This window comes from Pseudoliparis swirei, chromosome 7 (assembly GCF_029220125.1).
Source record: "Pseudoliparis swirei isolate HS2019 ecotype Mariana Trench chromosome 7, NWPU_hadal_v1, whole genome shotgun sequence".
NCBI lineage: Eukaryota > Metazoa > Chordata > Actinopteri > Perciformes > Liparidae > Pseudoliparis > Pseudoliparis swirei.
Genome location: NC_079394.1, coordinates 26,347,715 through 26,365,136, shown reverse-complemented (window position 1 = coordinate 26,365,136; position 17,422 = coordinate 26,347,715). Strand labels below are relative to the sequence as shown.

The window sequence follows — 17,422 nt, the reverse complement described above, 5'->3', positions numbered from 1 at the left end:
AAGAAGAAGGAGGAGAAGAAAAAGAAGAAGGAGGAGAAGACGAAGAAGAAGGAGGAGGAGGGGAAGAAGAAGGAGGAGGAGGAGACGAAGAGGAAGAAGAAGAAGATGAAGACGAAGAAGACGAAGGAGGAGAAGAAGAAGAAGATGAAGAAGGAGGAGGAGGAGAAGACGAAGACGAAGAAGAAGGAGGAGGATAAGACGAAGAAGACGAAGAAGAAGAAGAAGAAGAAGAAGAAGAAGAAGAAGAAGAAGAAGAAGAAGAAGAAGAAGAAGAAGAAAAGGAAGGCTGCTGGCCTTGCCTTTGATTCGCCGAGATTACTCATGTGATTTATATACAGGGCGAACCCGTTTAAGGTCCAGGAGTTTATATAAACCGTTGTCCAAGAGCGAGGACACACATTGTCAAAAACACACACACACACACACACACACACACCCTTTGTAGCATCTTCTACCCACGTCTCCATCCAGTTAATCAGACAGTATGCGGCCAGAATACATTTCGTCTCGTCCGTGGACAGAAAACACTGCTGGGATTCATTACCCTTCCTCGTTCTGGTTTCAGGGTATGTAATCAATTAAAAAAAGAACAATGTTCAAGCAAATACGTGGAAGAAAAACCTTGAATTCAAGAGACGAGAGGGAATTTCAGACCGAGAGGGAGAGAATATGTATATGACCTCCTCTCCAATCGGTAATATCAACTGCTGCACTGTCCAAGATAACCTATTCAATGCCTACAGTAGCACACCCATATGAAACGAGGTGTGACACAGAAAGCTCTCGGAATCACTGAGTGTCCTTCACCAAATGTCCTTCCCACATTCAACCAAGACAGAAAGAGGGGAAGAAATATCATAAAAACACGAACAAAACTAACAGCGCATATGGTACAAACTATCTGCACTGTGGGCTGTGTGTGTGTGTGTGTGTGTGTGTGTGTTTGTGGGCGCGTAAGAAGACGAAGGAGACTGTCCACCGAAGAGGCCCATTAAGCAGATGCTACTACGGCGAGCACGATGGGAGGCAACGAGGAAGCCGGGAGGAGCGGTGAAAGAAGAGGACTCAGATTCAGACTCCTCCCCCTCCCCCCTCCCCCGCTCTCTCTCCCCCGCCTCTCTCTCTCTCCCCCGGTGATAGCTGGCCTTTTGCGCTTTCCTCGCATCTTTCGACCGCCGCCAAAAAGTGAACCAAAAGTCATTCCTCATGCTCCGGTCACAGGCAATGTGTGTGTGTGGGGGGGGGAGGGGGGGAGTCGTGAGTCGAGAGGTAAAAAAGTGAGTTGAAATCGATGACGCCTAATTAAACCTCGCACTCGTTCCTCCCCCTCCCCCCCTCCCCCCCACGCCATTGTACATCGATGTGAGAGTGCGCGGATACAATTATTTCCTCCTCGCTATTTTGTCAATCTGCGTCGAGCCTCGCCGTTTTGTGGAAGATGTCAAAATGACAAGCCAACAAATTGCTCTCTCTCTCTCTCGTCTTGAAAATCCAAAAAGCGCCTCGAAGGTCTGAGAACCCTCGAATTCCATCTAGTCCGTCCTCACACTCAAATCACAATGAACTTGGTGATTTATTAATCAAAGGGGAGTTTGGCTTTCTTTAAGCAGGCACACAAATAATAAATCACTGCTCACAGTAATGTGTCATTACTGCACTCAGCGTACCTCGCGGAATCAAAATATTACCGCCGTGGCTCGGGTATCCGCCCACTGCATAAATGAGTGCGCGGGTGTGTGTGTGTGCGTGAACCCTATTGTGGGCGCCGCAATCGAGAGAGAGAATGTAAACGAATGAATAAATGAACAATAACCAATTAAAAATAATGACCGATGCACCTGGTTAATAATATATGCGTTAATGGTTTAATGGACAAGGATAAAATGTCCTTGTGGTTGTTGTAGTGAATCCTAATCGTCTCCGGAAGACGGATGCTCGCCGCGCGAATCCTATCGTGCCGAGAGGACCCTCTGGATCACGGCCTGAGTCTCTTGACTCGGCAGACGAAGAGACGAAGAGACAAAGAGACAAAGAGACGAAGCAACAAAGAGACAAAGAGACGAAGAGACGAATAGACGACGAGACGAAGAGACGAATAGATGACGAGACGAAGAGACAAAGAGATGAAGCAACAAAGAGACAAAGCGACGAAGAGACAAAGAGACGAAGAGACGAATGGACGAAGAGACGAAGGGACGAAGAGACGAAGGGACGAAGAGACGAAGAGACGAAGGGACGAAGAGACGAAGGGACGAAGAGACGAATGGACGAAGAGACGAAGGGACGAAGGGACGAAGAGACGAATGGACGAAGAGACGAATGGACGAAGAGACGAAGGGACGAATGGACGGAGACGAATGGACGAAGAGACGAAGGGACGAATGGACGAAGAGACAAATGGACGAAGAGACGAATGGACGAAGAGACGAATGGATGAAGAGACGAAGGGACGAAGAGACGAAGAGACGAATGGACGAAGAGACGAATGGACGAAGAGACGAAGGGACGAAGAGACGAAGGAACGAAGAGACGAATGGACGAAGGGACGAAGGGACAAATGGACGAATGGACGAAGAGACGAAGAGACGAAGGGACGAAGAGATGAAGAGACGAAGGAAAGACTACTTTATTGTCTTTGAAACTCAAAAGTAACTCGATGAGAGACTTTTCTCGCTCGCTTCGCTCTGAACAGTCCGGCCAACGGGCGATCTCGCTGGTGGACTGTTTCCAGTTGATCCGTGCTCGTCATGACCCGGCTTGTGTGTGCACGGTCAGACCGGTGACAAATGGAATACATTTCAAAATAAAGTGCCTCGGTAAGCCGTTGGACCACCCCACGGACTTCCACGACACATCTATCGGATTCTGAAAGGTTTTTTTTGCGACGCGCCACTTCATCATGTGCTGCTTTGATGTCGGCTGTGAGGAGTAACGCTGAACCCCGTTGATCCAAAGCCTCTCTCGGGTCTTCACTCGACACCTTGAGACGATTATGGCTACTACACATGTTCCACATCATTTTTTACACTTCAACAACAAACCACGCATTAGCCGCCTCGTGCCCTGTATGGCAGCGCCCGCATTCCTTGTGCCTCGTTCAGGGTTTTCCTTTCTATTTGTTGGCGTACGAGGCCAATTATGCAGAAAGGGACACGGGCAGGGTGAGTGTGTTAGTCCTAAAAGTTGGATTAAAAGGGGCGGACAATAAATGGTGTCGTCACCAGTGGAGGGAGAGGTGATGGAATGTCTATCCATCCATCAGGATTATTATAATGCGTTCCAGACAGCTCGCGTCTCTGTGGCTTTGATGTATGTCTGTTCATGCATGTGTATGGATTTGCTTTTTTTCATATACGAGTGGATGTGTGTGTGTGTGTGTGTGTGTGTCCCACATTACTCCGTCTTGCCGGATCATTTCTGCATCCCGATGACAGGCTTGATTGTTCACGTGAACGAAGGAAAGGAGTTATGAGTTATGATGGTGTCCATATACATGTTCCCTCCCAGAAACCACAAATGGACCAGCGCCGGCTCTTCGTCATTATAGCAGACCTCCCCGTCGCTCTAACCGAACACAGACTGCACACACCGGCCCCGGCCTCTGGTTCATTTGTCCATTAATGCCATTTTCCCGCCACCGCTGCCGCTCGACGCTCTCTACTCCGTCCTCTTGGGAGGCGAGCGGTTGCGTCACAGGATTTATGATCAATCAGACGCCAGATGTGTCGTGCATGTCTTGGAGAATCTGTTTTGGCTTTGTGTGAAAAAAGACACCTCGTTAGATCTGGTCGGAAAGCCGTGTGAATATCAAAAGGTCTTCTTGCTTGGTAGTTATAATCAATCTTATCTCGTGTCGCATTTTGCATATCGGCCTGCGGGGGGCATCCGCAGATTGATTGAAGCCTCACCAAAATACAACAAAAAATAATAAAAAACATTCCAAACATGAGTCGAACCATTGCCCACCTCTGGGCCTTGTTGGCCATTTAAAACAAGTGTTCATTCTCGCAGTGGGAAAACCCAGAAATATCTATAAAACAACTCCACAAGCGAGACGCACAAGTGTTATCGATTGTGTGTTTTATGTCCCCCCCCCCCCCCCCCAGTGAGAAGCAGCACCAGCCCATGAGGGGGGGGGGAACAAGTCAGACGGCAAGTAAACAACATCTGCTCTGGCCAACATTCCCTTTCTTTTTGCCACACGTCCTCCACGCCCAGAGACACCAGGACCGGGTCTCACTCATCTCTTGCCGTGACCCGCCGCCAATACTGTATCGCCGTGGCCTTTTTTCCCCTCCAGATTCAATTCACTCAAAAACACAAGATCGCCGATCGTGTCGATATTAGACAGAACGCGCCAGATTGGGTTTCTCCTAAACCGTGAACTCGCCCGTGAACTCCGATCTCGAGAAGCGCTCCAATCGTCCGCTTATCCCCTCGGCCGGTGGCAGAGGCCGACACCTCGGCGGCGGTGAGTCACTCGCTGCCACGGGGACGGCGAACACTGCATTTGGCAGAATTGCTTCCATGTGGACATCATGCCATCCATCTATCTCACTGAGGGCGGAGCAGTTCACATTTTCAACCTGTTCTCTATCTCTCTCGCTCTCTCTCTCCCGCTCGCTCTCTCCGCCTTGCCTTGTGCAATGCTGGAAGAAAAACACAGCTGGATGTTGTCTCCCGGCTGACTCTGGCTTTCGTCTTGTCCTCAATTACCTGCCGGAGAGGAGAGGCTGACACTAACCAAAATGAAGAATTATGACCTCCGTCGGAGTGAATTCCCGCCGCCCTGCTCGCGTTGATCAAGCTGCATTCTGCGGTTGGAGCGGATGCCGGCAGAACGCCGTCTCCTTTCTCTAATTCCATCAGAGACGCAGCAAATCAAGCCTCGAGCCGCATCCGACTCGCGGGGCGGAAACACACCGTTGATGGGCGTTTTTTTTTCTCCAGGCGGGAATGTGATTTGACAGCTTCATTTTCATCTACAAACACACCGCGGATCAATCACGCCACGCAAGTGCAGATTCCCCCCATTCCCTCGGGTCATTTGGCCAACGGAAAGTTATTGGAGCCGAGCAAAAGATTAATATTCTGATACGACGTGTAAAGGGCACTGTTTGCACACAAGGTATCTGCTGTTCTGCGTGGGGTTAAATAGGAGTTACTCTCTAAATGAATACTTGCGTGACATCCGTGGCATATTGATTGTGGATGAATATTCTGTCCTCATTTCGTCTGTGCTTCTACGGCGATGTTGTTAAAAAACCACAAGAATCCACGCATTTCATGAATATCTTTATACATCGTGAATATGACACACTGTCATTATCCCATTGGCGGCTAACCGTTGGTCACTTCTGCCTCGTGCGCTCGTGGATAATGGGACACGTTGACATTTCCGCTCAGTGTATCGCTGCAGGAGAGCCGGCCTCAGCGGGTAACGATGCGTACGCTTTTCTCCGTTAGCTACGCTGAAGCACGCAATCACACACAATGTCGGCACACGGCGACAAGGGCAAACACGCCTGTGCCACGTCGAAGGTAGTCGTCGGCTTCTGGAACACGTCGTTACGGATTCACGTCGATGAAAAATAACAATTTACGAAATGTATGAAAAAAGAAATCAGTCACGAATAACGGCTTGAGATTCATTATTTAGACATTTGGCCTTGGGTACTTAAAAGGTGATAAGATGAATATTTAATGATCCTTAAAAAAATAAAATTGGGTAAATTCAGGTTGTGCACCAGAGCAGACACTGGACAAGGCCATAAAGGACAATGGACTCCCACAAACTGTTGGCCATTAAGAATATTAAATTAAATTAAAATGTAATTTCAATTAATTCGCAAGTGATATCTTCATACCTGGAAGCCTCAAGTGCAACGGCTTGACGGGGCTTATTTTGTTGACTGATCGTGGCCATCAGAGGTCACGGCCATGTATAAAAAACTGACCCGCTATCTCAGTTTGGTACACGGATATCGGAAGCTCGGGCCGAGGTAACCCGGAAATGTTGGCAGTCCGAACCGCGGCCTCATTGTGAGACAACAGTGGAATTCAACAGGTCACGGGGACAGGTGGCTCAAGTGGGATGGTCATGTTTTTGTGTGTACAAGTCAAATGACCACGACCGGCTCCAGGTGTACCACGGCATTCAGTACCGCTCTATTATAAAGATTAGACATAATCATACTAGTTTTGCCATCTTTACTCCTGAATATTTACGATAACAGTTTGCTTAGCCAAATCATACCAGAGTTACAACAAACTAATTCTACTCTTTTGAAAAAACTCTTGTTGTGATTGATTTTCTGCAGCATGTTTACTTATTCCTCAGTTCGAAAGTATTTTTTTTCCGTTAATGATGTAACCCGATGCAAGCTGAAAGGTCTCGTACGCGTCTCCCGCTAGGTCTACGAGAAAGACCTCCCCCCAATCGCCCCCCCGCCGCCGCCTCCCTCGGTGATGACGATAATAATAACGGGAGCAATAGAAACATGTGTTGCAGATAAATTGTCAGGTGTCGTAACGCCCTCCCTCTCTTAATCTTCTTCCTGCAGGTCGACACGCTGTCCGCTCTCGAGCGACTGTCCCATCCATCGGCGGCCATCCTCCACGTCGACGTATGAACATCCAGGATGGACACAATGGCGGTGGGGAATCACATGTCAAGAGTTCTTCATGGTAGATTACTTTAATATCCGCCGCAGTAGCCAGAGAGGCTGTACGCTAGAATCATTCAATAGCCAATGAAGCCGCGGGCCACTAAACCAATATGGCGCGCACCAGCAGAATGGATGTGTCCCTGTCGGTCGCAGTGTAATTTAATCCAGCCCTTAGGACAAGCATCTCTCAACAGAAATGGATTTAAAAAAAAATATATATATGTTAGAAATAGTGACTTGCAGGAGTGGATGAATTGTATAACCCTTCCATAACCCCCATCTATGCTCCCAACTCCAGAGACTTCCATTTGTCCCTCGTCTCATTTCGTATGACTGTCAATGCAAATCGGCTATCAAAGCAAAAGGGAAATCTGGTTACTTTTTATCAGACAAATGACAAAACGCCTGGTGGTTGAAAGGCCTCTAAAAAGATCTCAGGCTATCTCTCTCGTGGAAAAAAAACTTGAAACAACGGCAAACATTACAAAGGCCCTCTTATGTTTGCCTTTTTCTGGCTTTCTTTCTTTTTTAGTCTCCAGTCTCTCGCTCCGAAGTGTTACACAGCAGAGAGAGAGAGAGAGAGAGAGAGAGAGGGAGAGGGAGAGAGAGAGAGAGAGAGACATGGAAGTCTTGGCTGGCTGTCAGGTTAACTGCTTCATAAAAAGGTGTAGATTCAGAAAACAGACTCCAGCCTCGCTCAACACCGCCTCCGAGCGAACCCAACGACGGCGTTAAGTTGTAATAGTTTATTTTGATAACATCTGCAGAGGTCTTATGTTTTAAATTAATACATATAGAAAGATATTATAAAAGAAAATATTAGGGAGAATATTGATATTGTTATTAATGTATTATGAAGCATAGGGGTAATGTTTACTCTATGCAAATGTAAATGGCAAGAATTAATGTATGTTACATGAGTGACTATGTGTTAGTATTATAGATTGACGAGGCCGGTTGAATTCCGTCAAGTGACTTCCAATAACAAGGGACTTTTATTGTGAAAGTGACTTTAATGCGGAAAATAACAAGACGGGACTCTTATTGTGAAAATACTTTAGCGACGGGACCGGAAGTGACGTTTTGACCGGGGCCAGTGAGATTGAGTATGAAACTCCGTGGATTAGAGAAATCGGGTCTCTTCTACAGGTATCGTGGCGGAGGAAGAGCGCCTTGAATGTTTGTTTTACACTTCCTGCCATTAAATGTTGATAACTTAATTCACGCGCGTCCGGAAGCCTGTTTTCCATCATCTGCGAAGTGCCCAGTTTCAGAACTACTCTACAACGGCCACCCGCATCAGCGCGAGCGCCACGCGTCCAAACCTCTGCTGGTAAACAGACGCAAGCGCAGCATTTGACAGGCGAGCGTTAACTGTCCGAGCCGACCCCACCCCCCCCCCCCCCCCGATGCTGAGAAAGGAATTCACACAGCGGCCCCTCGTTCGCTGGCCCCACAGAAGTTTAAACTTTCCCTCAACAGCTGAGGCAATAAGGCAGCGCGCCGCATGATATCGCTCTAATGCCGGCGATATGAGAGCATAACCGCGCTTCCCATTTTGTAATATCAGCGCATCCCTGTGACAAATGTGTTTTGAGCGAGTGGCGGCGACCGCGTCCCGCCGACAGTAACTCCTCCGCATCGTCGGCGGTGGGCGGACAAACTCCACTCCATCCCACTCCATCACCTCGCTTTGATAAAAACCTAATTTCCCAGGGGCTTCAACTTCAGATGAACTCGGTTAGGCTCGGCTTTTCGACGGCGAGAAGCAGACAACTTAGCGTCTGACGCGAGCCGAGTAAGAGCGTAACGTAATGCGGCAGAGGAGGGCCGAAGCGAGGTGTAACTTTTGGTAAGCGTCTCGGTTCAAACTCCCGTTGTGCGAATTCCATTTGCCTTTTTTCAGGGAAGAGCGCAGAGCGCCCGTGAAGATCTCGGGCTGAAAGCCCAGCGTGAGAGCGCCTACCGGGATCACTGGAACGCCGCTCTGAGAAGAAGCTGCGTGGTGAAGTTGTGAAAACACATAATGTCAACAACATTATGTCAGGAAAGGGCCATTGAGGTTCGTCTCACGGGCTGTTTGGCTCTCTACGTGTCTGTGAATGCATCCAAAGTCGCTTCCAAAACAGCATTGTGGCATAATATTCAGGGTTCTTACACATTTTGATCGATGGATTTCCAGGACTTTTCCATGACTTTAAACCAAATTTCCATGACCAAACTGAAATCTCGGTATAAACATGAAAAATGTAGAACATTTTGCATATTGAGAGCTATCGCTGGCTTATATTTTGAGCGTCTTTCTTTAAAAAACATATTAACTATTTCAAACTCGGCGTAAATGAACATGCGATTATTAGAAATGTTCATGACTTTTCCAAAACTTTTAATGATTTAAGTTTTTTCCATGACTTTTCCAGGTCTGGAAATGACCATTTTAAAATTCAATGACTTTTCCAGGTTTTCCATGACCGTAGGAACCCTGAATATTGATATGATATAAAATATTGACATCAGCTTGCATCTGTCCCATCTACAGATGTGGCGACGGATTACAAAGGAGACAGAAGAAATACACTTTTTTTGGGGGGACTCACAGATGTAGTAGTACTCTCTGCCCGGTCGGAACTCGAAGCCCAGGGAGAAGGGGGTGAAGAGCTGGAACTTCTCGGAGAACTTGAGCGGCCCGTTGGGGGAGTGCGGCCGGTTGCACTCCCAGCGCTTGAAGCCCTTGGCGGTGTGGTCACACGTGCTGTAGCCGTCGTAGTTGACCATGTAGAGGACGTAGCGCTCGGCGCGCTCCTCGGGCACCGACTCGTCATAGTGAGGACAGTAGACGTCCAGGTAGTCGTTGATGCACACGTCGATGTGGTAGTCTCCACGGTAGAACCTGGGTGGACGACAGGAGAGAGTTTCATTTATTATTGTGCAATTTAAACCTTTATTTTTCCAGGAAAAAAAAGAAAAAAAATCTCCAAGTGAGGCGGCCTTGGTTTAACCCTCCTGTTACCTTTAGGGTCAATTTGACCCCATTCAATGTTTAATGTCGGTGTTCTTTGGGGTCAATTTGACCCCAGGCTGTTTTTCACTGTGTCAAACATATAAGAAATATCAACTTTTTTATATATTTAAAGGGCTATTTAGGTAGTCGACAAACAAACATAAAGTACCTCACACTTAAACTTGGGAAACAATATTAATTCTAATCGTTTTCTGGAGGTTTTAATTGCTGGGGTCAAATTGACCCCGAGGGTAAAATATGTTAGAAAATGTGAAGGTAACAGGAGGGTTAAAACACATAAAAACAGTTAAAAACATAGATATTACTAATAGGAGACAACAGAGCGATAATTAACCAGTAAATGAGATCAATCAAAGCATTTTAATTCCAAGTCAGGGCAAATATGTCCAAATATGTCCAGTATCATTTTTAATCCTGCATTTGTTCATGAAATAAATGTATGAAATAATGCAACACGATCGAGAAATGCAAGAGCACGATTGGTCAACATGGAGGGTGCAACTACTTAGAGTTCTAGTTGTCTAGTCAGTTCACGTTGCATCATTTCATAAGCAGTAATATTTCCCAAGGTTCCTTTCTGCGCTCTGTATAACGAGGGAAAAAACAACTTTCTCCTGCAAACTGCAGGGAAGTTCGCGGAAACCTGGAATCGGAGACATGAATCCAAAGTCGTGATCTTCTCGCATCCGTGTGTTGCAGTGTCAACACTGCTTCAGTTCTCACGGATAAAAAAAAGCAGCTTGAACTCGGCACATATGCAGCGAGCGCCGGTTTGATCTCTCGTTCGGCGCCGAGAGGGAATTTACAAGCGCCGACGCTCTCATCTCCCGGCTTCAATAAATTTGGGAGGGGTTGTTCTTTTGTATCTATAAATCTATCACTGCAGCGGATATTTACTCACACGTACACACATCTGCCTTCTGAGCGAGAGCACACTCAAGTGTCCCTGAGAAAATATGCTCACAAGGAAACTGTTGTTGGTCTAATGACGAGGGGGAAAGAAGAAAACAGCGGGGAAAAAAAGAAAGAAAAGATGACTAAAATGATGACGCGGATGCAAAGGATGGTCCGGGCGGTAAATGTCACGATAGAACAAACACAGAGCCTCGCTGTCGGCTGAGGCATCTTTACAACCGCGATGATCTCGAACAGGCCGCACAGGGTCAGAGGGCTGCAATACATACAAAGATTCATCAAAGGACACACAGTCAGTGCGTTTACATGATGGTATAATTTTAATCTTGCTTTAGTCGGACTCTGCTATCTTTTGGGGGATCTGCTATTATCCCAATATACATGGCAGTGAGTAATTCGAATCATTGGCCGAAAGCATGTCATATCCGCTACGATAGGTGGCGCTGTTTTCATGACAACTCGTGGTGATACAGCCATTTCCGCTTGACCTCTTCACCACTACCAACAACAACCAACAACAACAACATCAACATTTCGAGAAAGATGGCGAACAGAGAGCAAGGCGAAGCTACATCCCTCTACTATTCTTGCATGATGTTAATCGTGACATTATCGTCTCTTTCGACTCTTTCGACTTCCGGGTCACGACATGGGAGGGAGGGGGGAGGAGGGCGGCGGGATCTCAAGCATGCGCAAAGACGCAAAGTCCAGTTCCTAATCCAATTCACCGTTACATGCCGCGATAGTCGAATTATCAACCGGATCGGATCGAGTTATCCAGGGGTGTTAATCGGATCGTAGTCGGACCGCACATAGTCGAACAAAGGTGTTTACATGAAACGGATAATTCGATTTCAGTCCGACTAAGCCAGTTATTCGAATGCATGTAAACACGGTCACTGTCACAAGCCCCCATCGACGCACACACACACACACACACGCACACACACACGCAGACACACATTTCCTCTCTGCTGCCCACAAATTAGGTCCCTCTCACCTGTGGCTAAAGCAAAATTAGAGCGCAATCCTGCGTTGGGAGCTTCTGGCTGGGTGTAGGACGCTAACCTCAGGGTCACAGATGAGCCTCACAGAGACAACGATGACCACCTGTAAACCCAGCTTGAGATGCCCTCAATGTAGCACACACACACACACACACACAGCTGGTGTCAATGACTCATTCCACCTGGTGGTGTTAGCTTGTTGGAGCACAACCTGACGAGAGTTAAGACGAAACTTTTAATTGAAAACTGCCTCTGGCGTCTATAAGAAGGGCTCCTCGAGCTCGGGGGAGCGCAGGTGGGGCAGGCGTGGCGTATTAAGAGGATAAAATAATTTCATCCCGAGGAATCCGGAGGCGAAGGATTAACGTGCTGGAGACGAAGCCGGACCTTTTTTTTTTTTTACACGCCACCAAAAGAGGTTCGAGGTGGCGTGAGGAAGTTGCTCCTCGACATTTGTTTTCATCAATTATTTTGTGTCTTAATACGCTGGTTTATTCTGTGAAGACAATAAACTGACTGATCCTGTCCTTTCTTTTTTTTTTAGCTGAGAATTTAATTACGGAGGCCGTTGTGTGCCGTACAGATTGTAAAGCCCCTCAAGCCAGTGATATTGGGCTATTACATACATAGAATTGCCTTGACGGGACTTTTCTGTTGCTCTCAAGTGTACAATGTGTCCATTATGCCGTAAAGATTTTTGCGGGAGAGCTTCAAAAGGGGGGGGGGGGGACAATTCTTTCTTTCTTGCAGTTGATCTAAAAATACCACTTGGATATTCAGATGTTAATGAAAACGTAATTACATGTATTTTCTGCTTCCTTTTTTCCCGCGCCGCTGTCTTTCCACCCACTTATCTGCTCTCTCTCTCTCTCTCTATTCAAAAAGTCCGAGCTCGGTTCATTTTCTCAACGTGACGTTTGAGTTCTGATTCTAAAGATTTCTCTTTTCTTCCTTTTCTTCTCCTAAGATCAAAATCTGAAACGGCTCGTTCCTCGTGGCCGCGTTGAGAGAAGCGACCCAGAATCACAATCCGGGGGCGAGCGAGGCCGCCCGTATCCAAAATCAAATAGCAATCTAAAAAAAACAAAATCGGCTCACCGCCGTCACTCTCCTCCTAATTCACGCCGTTGTTTTTACGAATGATTAACGCGACATATTAAAGAGGCGACGGATCACACCCGCGGCCATTTCTTTATCATTGTCGTCACGTGTGTCTGCCGCTTTCCTGCTCTGTGTGTTTATTCAAGTGCGTGTGCGTGTGTGTGTGTGTCGCTGTGTGGGCGTGTGAGCGTGAAACGTACCCACGTCGGGTAAACACTAATGCGAGGCGGTTTACAACAGCGTGGAGTCGCTCATCTGTCACATCTCCTTTCAAACGGCTCCAGGAAGAGCCACCCATCTTTAAAATGTCACCGACTTAATGGTCACATCTTCCCAATCGCTCGCCCCGTCGTGTGTGTGAGGGAGAAAGAATGAGTGTGTGTGTGTGTGTGTGTGTGATGTTTCAGCTGCCCTTCTCCCCCTGGCTCAGCAGTCGGAATCGTGGCTCGTGGCCCTGACTGCAAATGAAGCAGAGGATGTTTGGGTGAGTGAGCACAAAAAAGGGACAGGACAAGCATTTGTAACATGAAACACACACACACACACACACACACATTAGGTTTGTGTTATCAGTCCAGTGAGCTCCCTGGCACATTGGCAAAGGAACAGCAGGGCGACAGCCAGAAGCTGCTAATGGCTCCGAGTGAGAAAGAGAGGGAGGGTGAGAAACAGACAGGATGGGCGAGAGAAAGAAGGTGAGGGAATATACAAAAACAGAGGCGGCACGACTGAATAATGCAGATAGCATTGCCAGGATCCCGGTGAGTTATTCAACGAGGCATTCGTCATTAAAAGGAGATTCTACGAGAAGCTGCATGCGTCTGACATGACGGCGCACGTCAAAGTCTATTCAGTGTCAGGCCGTCAACAAGATGTCTCCCGGAGGGGAAGGAAAACAAAGCCCTGTTTATTGTCCTTGGGCTAATGAGGGAGTTTTAGATGCGGCCGGCGTCTCGTTCTGTTCTGTGAAGCGTTGGGGAGTGGGAACGCGGGGGGAAAAAAGTGGGAACGCGGAAGAAAAAAAAACCGGCATGGGCACGGGAGGCCCCCGGGGAGGTCGCGCCCGATGGAATGTAAAGCAACGCGGCGCCCTGGGAGGAAGCCCGAGGAGTGACATTTAGGGGGGAGGGAGGTTACAGTACCGCTGGGGTCAATAGACGGCGGTAATTGCAAAGACACCGTGGGATCGACTGGGCACAAAAGAAAATGTAAATGCGGGCCGCATTCAAAATTGGCTGTTTGTGTGCGTTTGTGTCAGCGATATTTCTTTTTGTTTGCACTGTGCTTGTGGAATAATGATACATTATCTCACTGTTGTCGGAGGATCCCCATTAAATCAGCCGCATAGAGCATCCACAGGTAAATTACACATGTCAAAATTGAAATATTCTCTGTTCATATCCTCACTAACAATACAACGGTGTATACAATGTCACATCCACATACCTGGTGTGTATAAAGCAACCTGTTACTCTTTAACAAATATGTGATATGCATGTATGTTTTAATGTTGGAGGCCGATTCATTTTGAGATGGCATACGACAGACACATTAATAATGCGATAAATGTTAATTGAATAGCTCAATATGCAATGTTTTTATGCATCACCTCAATATACGTTTGAGTTATTATAGTTATGTCACCAGAAAGCACTAAAAAGTGAAATAAATCCGGTGGCATATGCAAGAACCCATACGAACAGTACATTCTTATTTACCCTCCTGTTACCTTTAGGGTCAATTTGACCCCATTCAATGTTTAACGTCGGTGTTCTTTGGGGTCAATTTGACCCCAGGCTGTTTTTCACTGTGTCAAACATAGAAGAAATATCAACTTTTTTATATATTTAAAGGGCTATTTAGGTAGTCTACAAACAAACATAAAGTACCTCACACTTAAACTTGGGAAACAATATTAATTCTAATAATTTTCTGGAGGTTTTAATTGCTGGGGTCAAATTGACCCCGAGGGTAAAATATGTCAGTAAATATAAAGTAACAGGAGGGTTACACATTGAATGGGGTCAACTTGACCCTAAGGTAACAGGAGGGTTAAAGATGGACGGCTAAAAGCCAGAACAATCAAACCACCGCGATCGCGCCCCGTTCCCCACCACGCCAGTGGCGACGTCGTGAGCGACAATCGTTCCCCGTTCTCGTGAGCGAGAGGCGGCGAGGCCTCGGAGCGGTGACACCGGTGATTAAGGAGCGAAGTCGGATGGTAGGCTAATTGTCAAATGGTGATAATTACACGTCTTTGTTACGCCACAGCTGTAACAGCGCAGTGGGTCACAACACTGAGCCTGGGAAATCAGCTGGACACAGAGGGTGGGTGCATATATGTGTGTGTGTGTGTGTGTGTGTGTGTGTGTGTGCGTGTGTTAGTCAGTGAGCGAGAGAGAGAGAGAGAGAGAGATAATCTTTATGACCAACTGATTACATTTTCACACTGCCTCCTCAGGCCTGCAGAGCTGAAACTGAAGGGCCAAGTATTGTCAGCACACACACACACACACACACACACACACACACACACACACGCACACACGCACACAGATACAGAGAGACACTTGCACACAGAGAGTTTGGGAGAGCCGAAACAGTGAAGTGAATGCTGGGTGGGGTGGCACACCACTGCAGTCACTGATTGGCTCATTTCCATTTCAATTACACAGCCCAGTGACATCGCTGTGCACGCACACACACACACACACACACACACACATAAACACACACGCACGGCCCTGCGTGCGCCGCACACACCGTACCCAATGAACTGCCATCAGCCACCTCTCTGAGCCGCGCACCGGCGGCCGCAGGCAGAAAGCAAGAAGGACGGGGACAGATATGGAACCCGAGCGGAACAGAAAGACAGAGAGGAGGAAGTCGGCGGCAGGTGGCGGCACGGAGCGAACCGAGGCCATGTCACCGGTCGAATAAGCAAAATTTAAAAGGAAGAGGAGCTTTTCGATGAGCGGCCGTGTAGCGGCGGCGCCCTAAATAAAGACCACGCTCCAAAGCTGTGACCCCGGAGAGGCGGAGATGTTTTCGCGTCGTCGAGGAAAAGGTACTCTGAAGAAATTCTCATTCTCATCGCCAATCTGCCGTGTTGTTCAGACACGAAGGGCAACGGGGTATGAAATCAGAGCCAATATGCACTTCTCAAGGCTCAACCTTCGGGGGCACTTCGAGATGGAACTGAGAGAGAGAGCGAGAGAGAGAGAGAGAGATTGCCATTGTTGTCAGCAACGTTTTCGCCGAATGGACGAACGAGCAGCAGCTTTTTCACGTGAATAAAAAAGAAACGAAATGCCGGAATATGAAAAGCTGCAGAGACTTTGTCAGGAACCGTCACGACCGCCGACAGCTGCACGACCCACGGAGAGGCGAAGCCGCCTGTACCCGAGAGCAAGAGATCATCTTTGTTTGTCTACACCTCTTTTTTTCTTTTCTTCTTTTTTCTTTCCATTCTCTCCGTATTGTCTCGCTCCCGCCCCCGTTTTCTTTCCGCCTGCCTGCAGCTTCCCGCTCGGGGGGCCCGGTCCCGGTCCCGCTCGCGACCCCAAATCAGATCTATTTACATTATTTCAGCTCTCCTCGTTGAAATTCAAACATCGGATGTATTTTCAATTCAATATCCTGCGGCAATGTTCCTGTTGCCCGATAAATCAAATCCCAGTCAACCCCCCAAACCCCCCTCCCTCCCTCCCACACACACACACAGAAAAGAGGCGCTGGCCCCTTAAAAGGCAAACCTGTGATGCCCTGTTGAGCGTGCATGTTCCTCGAGTGAAAGATCATTTGTTGATTTTGGTCCGTGGGGGGGGGGGGGGGGAGAAATATGTTTAGCCAAGAGAAGATGAACTCTGACTCAACCCCCGACGAGAGAACACACGTGAAGAAGAAGAAGAGAAAAGGCCCATTCAGGACCTCTCAACACATCGCAAACACTTCTCGATTTAGTGTTCGCAGTTGTCTAATTACGGGTGATCGGCTCGACGTCGGAGGATGAAAAGAGAGCCGAGGGGCAGCCGAGAGAAAGGATTGAAAGACGGAGGGCGGCAGAGGGAGAGGAGAGACGGATGAGGTGCGATTGATCACGCCGGATCGTCTCAGCTGTCAGCGACGGGACGTTTCCACCTCGTTGCCACCGATGGGAGAATCGCCGAGAGCAATTCGGGCGAGAAGTGACAATCCGCCCCCTGTGGGATAATCACACGACAGCTCTAAACACACAACGGCTGGGCGCGGCCGATGTCGTCATAGAAACCGCTGACCAGGGTTGCCAGGTCTGTTTGACAAAACCAGCCAAATGGCCAATCAAAACCAGCCCAAAAACCAGCCCAATATCAGAACTCAAAATATGCCCGTGCCAAACCATATACACTGCGTATAATGTGTGTGTATGTAGGCGTGTCCCATGTCCATGTGTGTACGTGCTGATCTGGAGTCAGTTTGGTAGGATTTGGGTATAAATACATTATTTCATTTAAAACATGGATTTTTATTTAAAGATATTCATGTAATTTGCATGCAAAATAGGTCTACCCGAACCAGCGGACAAAAAATTCAACCCGCGGCAACACTTCAAAAGTAGCCCAATTCCGCAGGAAAACCGCGGACCTGGCAACGCTGCCGCCGACCGCGGCGCCCTTTGCCACAACGCGCAGTCGGCCCCGAAAGGACAGAAACCGAGAGTCCTCCTCCGA

General features: G+C 47.8%; 1 protein-coding gene across 2 annotated transcripts in view; it reads right to left on the bottom strand.

Annotated features, from left to right (window-relative positions):
- Positions 1–17,422, bottom strand: part of efna5b (ephrin-A5b) — a 101,214-nt gene that overhangs the window by 12,305 nt on the left and 71,487 nt on the right. For both annotated transcript variants that reach the window (XM_056418228.1, XM_056418227.1), the window contains exon 2: positions 9,266–9,558. In XM_056418228.1, coding sequence (XP_056274203.1) covers positions 9,266–9,558 — 293 coding nt within the window. The remainder of the gene's footprint in view (positions 1–9,265; positions 9,559–17,422) is intronic.